This window comes from Bombus affinis, chromosome 3 (genome assembly GCF_024516045.1).
Source record: "Bombus affinis isolate iyBomAffi1 chromosome 3, iyBomAffi1.2, whole genome shotgun sequence".
Lineage (NCBI taxonomy): Eukaryota > Metazoa > Arthropoda > Insecta > Hymenoptera > Apidae > Bombus > Bombus affinis.
This window is the reverse complement of record NC_066346.1, coordinates 15,640,127-15,651,750: the sequence shown is the minus strand read 5'-3', so window position 1 is coordinate 15,651,750 and position 11,624 is coordinate 15,640,127. Positions and strand designations below refer to the sequence as shown.

Here is an 11,624-nt window from a genome sequence, read left to right as displayed (position 1 = left end):
GTCGGTGAAGTGGGTTTCGGATATGAGCATCACATCGATTTGCTGTTGTTTTAAGAATAGTTCTAGTTCAAATTTGTGCTGAGCTAGACCGTTGGCGTTCCACAGAGCTATTCGCATTGGTTTTATTTTGCTTCTGTGCATATGAATTTGTCCATGAAGAGTGTGAGTAGTGACAGCAAGTTGTTAATTTGCTCAGTTTGCTTCTCGATAAGTTTTTCGAGTCTGGTAAAGTTGTCTGTGTTTTGTGGGGTGGGAATTCTATTTTCTGTGTGTACACTGTGTGTTTTCGAGTTGTTTACGTTTCCTTGCGTTGTCTGCGCATAGGATACTGTTGGTGTGGTGAGTTTTTGGTGTTTAGGTTCTTGTATGGTTATGTCCTTGGGTCTCAGTTTTGGATACTTTATATTATGTAGTGTTTTGTAGGCTGAGCATCCTTTGTAGTTCGCAGGATGCTCTCCTTGACAGTGGATACACTTGGCGGGGGTTTCCGGGGATTTAGTGCATTGGTCAGTGGGGTCATTACCTGCACATTTTACGCACCGGAAGTTATGATTGCAGTATTTCTGCGTGTGGCCGTACCTTTGGCACCTTTTGCATTGTATTATTTCTTTCTTTACAAGAGGTGGCTCGAACTTAACTATGGAGTTCATCAGCCGATTGATGTTGTAGATTTCTTTGTTGTTTGTTTTTTGTTTTAAGTCTATAAAAAATAAGGATAGTGTAAATTAAAAATAAGGATAGGAAAATAATAAACATGACTAATCTGAATAGTTTAATTGTCATCTTTATCCAAGACTCGCATAGTCAATCGAGCCATTCGGAAACCACATTGACCAACTCCAAAATTGACAGTTCTCGCGTATCGAAACTATCTTGATGTTTGTGTCGACAGGTGAGACGAATGAGCGATCGTGGCGGAGAAGGATCAGGACCATCGCCGAGGGAAGCTACTTTCCTGTCCACCCTCTCTCAAACATCGGCTCCTCAGCTAGGTGGCCGAAGACATTCGGTCGTTACGATTGAAAGAGTGTCACCGACTTTGTTTGGCCGTAATCGTCGCGAATCAATCGCCGGTTTTCCTCTTGGAGGCGTGACCAGAATATTGCCGAGTCGTCGAGATCCAGAGTCTCTAGAATGTCCGCACCACCGAGCGGTAGAGGAAGCACGCACCTAAAAGCGAGGAAGGTAAGGATCTTTCGCTTATTTTAGCCGTTCTATCTCCGCTAGTTTGCAGACTAAGAAAAACCGAGTTTAAAGTTGACGAACTTCTATACGATCGTGCGATGTTAAGATTTGAAAGAACCAAATATTCGTTGCTTTACAAATATACGTCCGTACAATCCGATTTGATTGATTTTAGACCTTGCATCAAATAGATCTCTATATAAACAGATAATTTCTGATTCTAAACATTTGTATCGCTTCTTCTTCCGCTTTGAAATCCTCTACAAACGCCTTTTATAGTCGTTCAACTTTTCAGCTTACAGAAAAGAACATTACGCGTATTCCTAGCAATCGCCCAAAGACTCGAACGTGTGCTTCGATAAAGCTCGCTTAACTTTCATCGACACATCGATAACTTTGCGTTCCAAGATGTTATTACGCCCTAGAATCCCTAACATAATTTTAGAACCAGAATTTCTGTGCAAAACAATTCCATCGCTTTGTCACGCTTAACGGCTCAATCATCGAAACGTGTATCATAACGCACGAATTATGATAAAAAAGAAACTGTCTTTCGAATAAAAGCAATCCGTTTGCCAGGTGCGCTTAAGGATGTACAGGACGTCGACGGAGCAAGTGTACGAAATACAGCCGCTGGAGGGTAACAGTTCCGCTCAACGTTACACTCAACAGCCGAAACAACGATTCTCTGAAATGCCTACTCCGTCGGTTTCGCCGACGTCTTCTCTCCGAAAGCGCGTCTCGGAACTGCCAAGAGCCGCGAGTGCATCCGTTTCCGGTGCTGCGGGCATTGTCTGCTCTAATGCGGATCTGATATCGATCCTAAGCTCGTTAGCGTCTTCCGCGACGGAAATCAACCGATGCGGCGAGGAAGCGCCGAGTTCGCGGGACGATAGCAAATCAAACTGGCCCGGAAAAACGACCGAACAGAAAGGAAGTCGATCGAAGAGCTTCCGTTCCAATAGCTTCGACGTGTCGACATTGCACGGAGCTAAAAGTAAGCTTAGCGGATCCTCGAAAGCCGCTATTTCGACCTTTATGGTACCGTCGAATTGGTTCACGAAGAGACACCAACCGATGTCGAAGAAGCCGGAAGATTTAGTAACGGCGAGTTTAAGTCTCAAGTTCGATAAATCGAAGGTAGTGAGGGCGGTGAAGGAAACGTTGGGTAAAAAGTCCCCTAATAGCGAGGTCAAACACAAAGTCGTATGGGACAACACTAGTGGAACCAAAGTGGACGCTCAGGTAAGTTGTATTTCTCGTTACGATATCGTTTCTTGTTTAAGAGCCATCGTAGGTGAAAGGAGGAATGAAAAAGAAAATCGTAAATCGTAAAATTTCTTCCAGAGAATGCACTTTATCGTAAAAATTAATAAAGTCAACAACAACGTGAAATTAAATAATTGTTGTTTGATATTCTGTATTATCGATATAGGTGAAACGCGGAGAAGATAATTTGCAATCATTGCGGACAATATCGCAGTGACATTATTATCAATCGGTAATATTAAAGATAAAATTCATATGGGATGAAAACAGAGCGTCAAAAGTGGTTATTTTTCGATCTTCTTGCGAAGGGAAAATTCCTGCAAAATGTTTAAGAACGGCTCTCAACAAGGAATAAAAAATGTTATTACAGTTCCATTTTCGTGTTCGTTTTTTTTTCTACATGATCCATGTGAAATAATTCTTCAGATGCTCTGCTGGTAAATGAATCGACGTTTGTAATAGAGGAAATATGAAGTACAGCGAGATCGTTGTTGGCTATTGTTCTACACCGATATCGACAAAATAATTCTTCGACAACTCTATTGATAAATCAATTGTAGTTTGAAATCAAACGAATCTGAAGTATCATCAGTTTGTTGCTACGAGAACAATAGCCACCAACGATCTCGCAGTAATTCGGATTCGTTCGATTTTAAACTTCAATTGTTTTATCGACAGAATCTCTGAATAATTATTTTGCTGGTAAATTCTGCTGGTATATCGATTAGAGTTTGGAATCGAGCAAATACGAAGTACAAGATGGCTATTGTTCTCACGTAGCAACAGTCTGATAGTATTTCAGATTCGCTTGATTTCAAACTTAGTTCCCTTGGTTTAATTACTGATTTATCAGCTGGATCAAAATTTAAAGAAAATGAAGATCAAGTGTAGCGCGTAAGTTTGATCTCTGCTTAATTTTTTCATCTCTACACTCATCTTATCTTCCTCGCTTTTAGGTCTGCGATGTCGTCCATAATGTCCAACCGAAGATTGTGCGTACTTCCTCTACCGCTCGGTGGTGCGGACATTCTAGACTCTGGGTCTCGACGATTCGGCAATATTCTGGTCACGCCTCCAAGAGGAAAACCGGCGATTGATTCGCGACGATTACGGCCAAACAAAGTCGGTGACACTCTTTCAATCGTAACGACCGAATGTCTTCGGCCACCTAGCTGAGGAGCCGATGTTTGAGAGAGGGTGGACAGGAAAGTAGCTTCCCTCGGCGATGGTCCTTGTATTTTCGAGCTATCGCGGGGAGAAGCGGTCGTTAGAATACGCGTCAACGGGAGTCGTAAATTCCCGTTTAGGCGCTCTAGGCCCTTGAGAGTTATAGGAACTGTCGGAGTTCTGGATAATGTGAGAGCCTTAGGAGACTCTAGGCCGTGTAGGCACCTTGAGAAATGATGAAGGAACTCTGAAAGATATAGGAACGGTGAGAGCTATAGGGATTATGGGAACTCTAGACACCGTGAGAGACGATCAAACACTTAGAGAGGTAGGAACGGTGAGAGTTGTAGGAAATGCAGGAACTCTAGGCACCGTGAGAGACGATCAAACTCTAAAGTTTTATTCTAATGTGAATGCGGAGGAAAGCTCGGTATGGGTGTGCCCTTTGACCAAAGAATGCGGATTCGTTGCTTACATTTTCAGTTAGGCAAGTGAGGGCAATGATCCGCGATGCTGATTGGTTATGACCAATGTTGGGAAGGAAGATAGGAGGAAAAAGCCTCCTACTAACTTGGGTCCTAGGCGACATTGTTTATGGGGAGACTCGGATTTTCCGTTAGGGAGATCTCCGCCTTTTTCGTTAGGCCACTACCTGCTTTCTCCGCAATTCTTAAGAGCACGTAATAAACACAAGGACCCTTCTAAAGAACCAGCTGAAAACACTTCTGGAATTAGAAAGTCTTTTCTGGCAGACAGATTGACTCAAACCATGTGTGCGAACAATGCAGTTAGGATTTCACTTTATGGTGGGTCCTTAGGCCTATGGAAGGTTCGAAGGACGGCACGTAGACCGTTGGCTGTCACGCCGCGCGGGATGGACTGCGGATGTGTTACGCGGCGTAACAGTCCTGATTCTTCTCCGCCACGATCGCTCATTCGTCTCACCTGTCCACACAAACATCAAGATAGTTTCGATACGCGAGAACTGTCGTAGTGACGATCGAGCCTGGCGAAAGTCAAATTGACCAACTTCATCTTTGGACAATCTCATAATTTCGCAATTTCATCGTCCAAGTACACGATTGATTCTCACAAAACCTCTAGTTCCTTAGAGCTTGACGCCACGCTTATCTTTTCACTTTTATCGCATATTGTCTCACCACTTGCGATACTTGTAATTACTTTTCTCTACTTTTCAATTTTGGAGTTGGTCAATGTGATTTCCTAATGGCTCGATTGACGACTATGCGAGTCTTGGATAAAGATGAAAACGATTTGAATTCAAGTAATTCGAAACCATTTTGTCAATGTGAACCTATTATTTTACCAATGTGAATCTGTAATTTTGCTTGAAATATCCTTCCAAGTTTTTATGATGATTCAGACTGGTCAAGTTACCTGAATCAAACAACTATTTTCACGTTACTTGAAACTATTTTGTTAACGTGTACAGTTGCTTAAATCAAGCAACTATTTTCAAGTAAGTTAAAATCATTTTGCCAATGTGAACCTGTAATTTTGTCTGAAATATCCTTCCAAGTTTTTATGATGATTCAGATTGGTCAAGTTACCTCAATCAAGCAACTATTTACAAGTAACTTGAAACTATTTTATTAATGTGTGCAGTTGAGTGAAGCAAGTATTTTCAAATAACTCGAAGCTATTTTGTTAACGCGTACAGTTGCTTGAATCAAGCAACTATTTTCAAGTAAGTTGGAACTATTTTGTTAACGCGTACAGTTGCTTGAATCAAGCAACTATTTTCAAGTAACTCGAAACTATTTTGTCAGTGTGAAACTATATAGACACTAGTTAATTCCCATACATATGTATAATGTACAATGTATAATAAACAGAGCTATTTTTTCAGATCAGAAGGTACGATCAATCTTTTTCTTTAAATATATTATGCTAAAAAGATATAAAATGGATTCGGAAATACAAATAATTCCCTTTATTTAGCACACAACTGTTATACATATATCTTATACTCTTAAGACCTCAAAAACCTACTCGCACGCACGCTTGCTGTCAACCGACTCTTCCAGATACTTCTAACGACTGGCTCTTGTCTTTTGTCTCAACCAAGACCCGGACGTCCTCTGATGCTTACACACACATTCACATGTACAGTGTAAATGTATCATATTCCCAACAATTGTATTGGAAAAATTTGAAATGGATCGGAAAATGTATATGGAAGTTACAGGACCTTTCTCGAAAATTATCGACAGTTCAAATATCAGGTTGTACAACAAAAGAGTCTTTCGTTTTATAAGAAAATAATAGACGCACGACGTTTCTTGTTTCCTTTATTTTATCGAACTACGTACGTTCCATTTTGTTCTATTAAGGTAAAGACCACGACATTTGACAGATTAGCTGTCGTGTTTGTATAAAGATGCATTGTCGTAAAAGACATATTCGTAGAGGAAAGACACTTTTGGGGCAACCTAATATTTGGCTGAACCTGACAAAACTGTACGCTTGTAATAAATAAAAAAAAAGCCTGCTACGCCCTTTCGATCATTTTAGCTCGAGTTATGTATGGGTCGACCCAATTACGTTCTTACAACGTTAGAGGATACCTTCGTTTTGAAGAAAATGAAAAAAGATCGCACATTTTCGTTTCAATTTTCTTGATTAAAAATCTTCTCCCAACGTTACAAATATGTTTTATTATCGTTAAAATAGGGACAGACTCGAAAGTACAAAAATTGCAGAGTCGCAACTGATGTAACGAACATAATCATGATAGTCGTGTCTCGTTACAGCGTTAACGGGATTTCAAAATGTTTGGCATAATACGCGATCCTACGCAAAATTTCCGCCAGCTCGGTGAAGTTTCGGCTATCCGAGTCTCGTATTATACGATGTGTTTCCAGCTTTCTCCTAACTGCGCGTTTTTTTTTTTCGAAATTTTAACGCCGGCACCGCGCGAACAAAGTAAATAGATTAATTGAACTTTTAATCGATCAAATAGTCAACTAAACTGAAACGCAAGTACGATGTTAAGTTATCGAAATCAATTTTACGATTTTACCGTACGAACGCCGGTATCATCCGACCTTTCGGTATTTTCCGAGTTTTCTATTGTTCGTGTGATACGCGTCACCTCGGAACGATCAAGATTATTCGAACACTTTCGCAAGCCATAATAAGATTACAGAAAAAAGTACTTTGCTGTGAATACACGTTTCATCGGAGGAATCGAACTTTGTACAGGACGAAGTAACGTCGTTCGAACGAAGCTGCGATAGACTTAAAGTTGGGCTGTACAATTTCTAGATTTATATTAATCTTATAGAACGAAAAGACCCAGAGCTCTATGAACGTTCTAAGAGAACGGATCTCCTTCGGCGTAAATGGCGCTCCTTATCGGCGAACGGCTACAATATCCTGAATCTTTCTTTTCGACGGTTTCCACGTCGATCGAGAGAAACTATTCGTCGAAATGGACTATCCGTGGCTGATCTATTACGGCAGAAAGTGAAAAAGAACGTAAACGAAGGAAATGGCCGACATAAAGGACGATAACTGTTAATTTAAACGTAATAGAACGAAAGAATACGACGTATTCGTTAAAGGATATTTAAGACAATTTAAATTAAAATCGATTTTCACACGACGTTCTTCGATTTTTTCCAGAACCAGATTATATCTATGATAACGTTTCGATTATATCGTTTTATGCAAAAGAAAGCCAATTATATGATTGAAAGTAGAAATTTGGATCAACGTATGGATATCCTCCTATTTCGTTGCACGAGTTGCGAATAACCTGTCGAATAATGATAAAGATAGAAACGAATATGACAAAGGCATAACGAAGGAACTAATATTCAGAATTTCGTGCGTTTAATTCCTCGAAAATTGCACTTTTAAACGCATCGGTCTCGCAGTTCAACCTGCCGGGAACAAAGAATTTTATCGGAAACATCGTTCTAACATTTCAATTTTACAAACGTTTCGCTCTGCTTCGTTAAAAGCTGCGCGTATTTGGTAGATAGAAAATTATGCACATACGTTAAAACGTATAACGCGCAACAGGCAAGGATATACGCGTACGCGCTGCAAACGCGTTAAAAGCGAAAAATATCGCTGAAATTATTTTCCCATAATAAAGAAATCGTCGGGCCTCTTACGAATACAAAAGATAATTCGTTAAGATTATAGTGTCTATTAATTTTACCATAACGAGTTTAACAGAGCTTTCGAAACTAAAAGCTTTATCACAGACGATAAACCCTTTGAGTGCTGAATACTCACGGCCTATGTCGTCCGTAAAGACGGCGCGTGTCTAGCGCTGACGATCGCTGTGGATGGAATACTTTTTCGTTAGACTGAACTCTGTTGATTAACTATTCAAAGCGCAAATCGTAATAAGTTATAGTAGTTTAAATGATTAAAATGAAAGAGATTAAATGATTCAAGAGCGTTATATTTTAGTTATTTTTAATTATTTATTATAAACATTGAAATTTACAGTTAACTAGAATTTGGGTAATAAACTAGAAAACTAAATTTAGTAAATATGTAAAATCCCTAGAGTTCGTGTAGGATAGGGATTCTTTTTGTTTTACGGGTAGCACGACAGGCTGTGCTTAACGGAGAGATCGATACGGACGAGCAGTTGAAGAAGTACATGTTCCCCAGACGGACGGACAGAGAGTTACATTAGAGAGACAGACCAGGCTATAGAATAGTTGTTTAAGATTGTAAAGACTGAAGATTTAAGATTTAAAGACTGAAGAAGAAAGATCGGTAGCTCAGGACGTTCAGGTAAACATTGCACCAAAGACTTATAATTTCCCGTTTAGATAATCGTCGTTATTGATTGTTATAGACGCATATTAATTGTTGTTCATTTTTTCATTTTATCAAATCATTTCATAATAAAAAAAACTCGATTTTCAGACTTCAGAATCGATCCCTGAATTATCCCATTATTGAACCTTATAAATCGATTTTCGCCACGTCATGCCGCTGAGAGTTAACCTACGTGTCGTCATGACCGAGAACGCGAAAGGGGAGAAGATAGAGAGTATAAAATATACAGACAACAAATGACCTAATAGGAATATATTTAAATATATTATGCAAACGTTGGACAACGTTATGTTTTGTTAAGCTAACAGGATACACTAAAAATACATTATCAAGAAAGGGGATGTGGCCCATAAGCAAGTATGTTCTTCTACATATGACCATCAGACAGTACCTGTGATGCGGTTATCCCGGAAGTACATTGCGGAGTCGGTAGAGAGCGTTTCCTGACCTCTCGCCAGGGAGACAATAGATGAGGATTTAAGGGTGTCGAATCGGGATCCATGCAACGTGGAGGCGACTCGTTCCTTCGCCCTTCCTCTTCGCCCGATGTGCTTTCGTCTATGACGATTTGAGGCTCGCCATAGTTTGCCACATTCACATTCGGGCTGTACCATTGTCTTCTCATCTTGATTTAGAAAACTCTCACTTGAACATAAATAAAACGTTTCTTCGTTGAAACCGTATCATAGTGGAGAACGATCGAACAGTACAAAAGAATGAATAAAAATAAGTCACATTTTTATTAATTTTCTTTTGTATGTAAAAACAAATCTGATAGATTCAAAGATACAAGATCTTCCGATCTTCCTTTATTGCATGGACGAGCAGTTGAAGAAGCACGTGTTCCCCAGACGGGTGGACAGAGAGTTACATTAGAGAGACAGACAAGGTTATAGAATAGTTGTTTGAGATTGTGAAGACTGAAGATTTAAGATTTAAAGACTGAAGAAGAAAGATCGGTAGCTCAGGACGTTCAGGTAAACATTGCACCAAAGACTTATAATTTCCCGTTTAGATAATCATCGTTATTGATTGTTATAGACGCATATTAATTGTTGTTCATTTTTATATTTTATCAAATCATTTCATAATAAAAAAAACTCGATTTTCAGACTTCAGAATCGATCCCTGAATTATCGCATTATTGAACCTTATAAATATAACACGAGTTAATAATTTAGTTGTGTGTGAAAAATTCAGTGCTTGGGAAAACTAAAAAAACCAGATGTAGAGTTTTCTTACAAGTGGTGACCACTTCAACAATAACGAGGTACTATTGGCATTTGTTTACTGCCGTAAGGAATGCATTTATATTTATTTCACGCAAACGTAATAGTATTACTTCTGCATAGGTGTTCGGAAAAATTGAAAAACCCATACATGCGTCCTTAGTCCATGCCGAGCACTTACAGAAAACGCATATATATGTCCTTAGTCCACACCGATAGCTTTCGCCAGACACCTATATGCGCCCACAGCACTCAAAGGTTTAAAACACTGTTCTTTGTATCATTTCCCTATTTATAGTTGCGATATCGGGAATAACTTTAAACCGTTTTAAACGTCGTTTACTCGATTAACTCGCGCGTAACGATATTTGTCGTGGAATCTCGCAAAGAACGTAAAGCACACGTAACGATTCATCGATAAATCGGTTAACGACGTTGTTACGATTACCACGAACACACCCGTTAACGATATTTTTTCCATTTTTAGGTTGTTCGCGAACGAAAGGGAATCGTCTCGAGAAAGAAAAATCGCTTATAAGTATTTGAGCACATCGAACTTTCAACGCTCGGTAAGTATTCGTAAAATCCTACAAAAGTATTACAGCCATCTCGATCGTTTAATTCGATTAAAAACATTTTCGTTTTTAGAGAATTTATTCAACGGTAGTCGTTCGATGTACTAGGTTGTCCGAGAAGTTTCTTTCGTTTCATAAAATGATAATAGATGAGCAACAATTTCTGTTTTATATCATTTTATCGAATTAGGTGCGATCCATTTCCTTATATCTCTATTATTATGTTCGTGCATAATTCGATAAACTAATATAAAAGAAAGGACATCGCGCGTCTATTATTTCTTTATAAAACGAACACAACGTATTAAGTTGCCCGAAAAGTGTCTTTCTTTCGCAAAAAGAATTTTTTACAACAGTGCACCTTCGTACAAACGTGAAAGTAAGTCTGTGAAATATCGCGGTGTTTATCTCAACAGAACAAAACGGATCGTACGTAATTCGACAAAATAATATAAAAGAAAGAACGTGCGTCTATTGTTTCCTCATAAAACGAGAGAAACTTTTCGGACAACCTAATAGTAGCGGTACAGCAAGAATAACCTTTCAGAGGCGAATCGTATAGAACGGATAAAAAGAAAAAATAGGAAACTAGGAAAGTAGAAAAAAGTCGGAGATTTCATGCGAAAACGGAGAAGCGCACTAGCGCGCGACGAGTTTTCCAAGCGTTTTATCTACGACAAATGCAAACACCATTTGGCTGAACATCTGACAGCACAGGCGGTATGATCCATGTTGAACCATGTTGATCGAAACGAAGGTCACGCGTTAGCCTGCGTTGACAAAACGGTGCCACTTGAGTGGAATCATGCGATTTCTCTTACCGTATCGTCGTTTGATCCTTCCGTCGATTCTAATGGAAAATTGAAATTTCATTTCTGTTGCTTCTTAACAACACGACATAACGAGAAATCGAACGACTCGTTGTTATTTCATTTCGCTCTATCTCCTCGTTTTATTTATACATCTTTCGAAAAGCTATCGTCGATAGCGTTTTTAAACAGTTAACCGCGTTTCATGAATTAAACAGGTCGAGAAAAATGTTAATCTCGGTGTGTTTCATCTGTCGTATAATATAAAACATTACCATTTACCATAAAAATTCCAAATTTTAGTAAGAAGCGCTAAGAATGTTATTTAGTGATACGTTCGCTTTGTCAGTAAAACTGAAAAATTTGATTTGTTCCTTTGTTATATCGGTTATTCCCTGTACAACGTATTCCTTTTTATAAACTCAGTTGATTATTTTCACCGATATATCGGCTATGCCCGAATTGTTTGCGCAATTTTGTATGCTTGCAAATTGAGTGGATGTTTTACTGCGTGTGTCCGGTATTCCCCGATAACGATCGAAATATAATACAGAAAATAT

General features: G+C 39.1%; 1 protein-coding gene and 3 long non-coding RNA genes across 5 annotated transcripts; 3 read left to right on the top strand and 1 right to left on the bottom strand.

Annotated features, from left to right (window-relative positions):
• The first annotated feature begins 1,996 nt into the window (after nucleotides 1-1,996).
• On the top strand, nucleotides 1,997-3,757 carry LOC126914798 (uncharacterized). 2 transcript variants are annotated; one of them, XR_007709815.1, is made up of 2 exons: nucleotides 1,997-3,348; nucleotides 3,411-3,757. XR_007709815.1 is itself a non-coding variant. In XM_050719220.1 (2 exons), the coding sequence occupies exons 1-2, from the start codon at nucleotides 2,224-2,226 to the stop codon at nucleotides 3,549-3,551; spliced, it is 348 nt and encodes a 115-aa protein (XP_050575177.1). In that variant the 5' UTR covers nucleotides 1,997-2,223; the 3' UTR covers nucleotides 3,552-3,744. The 2 variants fall into 2 exon arrangements, 1 of the variants encoding a protein (XP_050575177.1); XM_050719220.1 differs by having other exon boundaries at nucleotides 1,997-2,430; nucleotides 3,411-3,744.
• Nucleotides 3,146-8,973, bottom strand: LOC126914907 (uncharacterized). The gene is made up of 2 exons (XR_007709927.1): nucleotides 8,843-8,973; nucleotides 3,146-3,699 (listed from the first exon to the last, which is right to left on the bottom strand). It is a non-coding gene; the product is annotated as an uncharacterized LOC126914907 (long non-coding RNA).
• On the top strand, nucleotides 8,115-10,598 carry LOC126914863 (uncharacterized). The gene is made up of 2 exons (XR_007709883.1): nucleotides 8,115-8,403; nucleotides 10,168-10,598. It is a non-coding gene; the product is annotated as an uncharacterized LOC126914863 (long non-coding RNA).
• LOC126914826 (uncharacterized) lies at nucleotides 9,289-10,150 on the top strand. The gene is made up of 3 exons (XR_007709834.1): nucleotides 9,289-9,428; nucleotides 9,564-9,721; nucleotides 9,804-10,150. It is a non-coding gene; the product is annotated as an uncharacterized LOC126914826 (long non-coding RNA).
• Nucleotides 10,599-11,624: the final 1,026 nt, after the last annotated feature.

What these genes read in the sequence shown, in the direction of transcription:
- LOC126914798 (XM_050719220.1), top strand. Translation starts at nt 2,224, where the DNA reads ATGGTACCGTCGAATTGGTTCACGAAGAGACACCAACCGATGTCGAAG. An exon ending in GAACCAAAGTGGACGCTCAG is followed by an intron (nt 2,431 to 3,410) that starts GTAAGTTGTATT and finishes CCTCGCTTTTAG; the next exon opens with GTCTGCGATGTCGTCCATAA.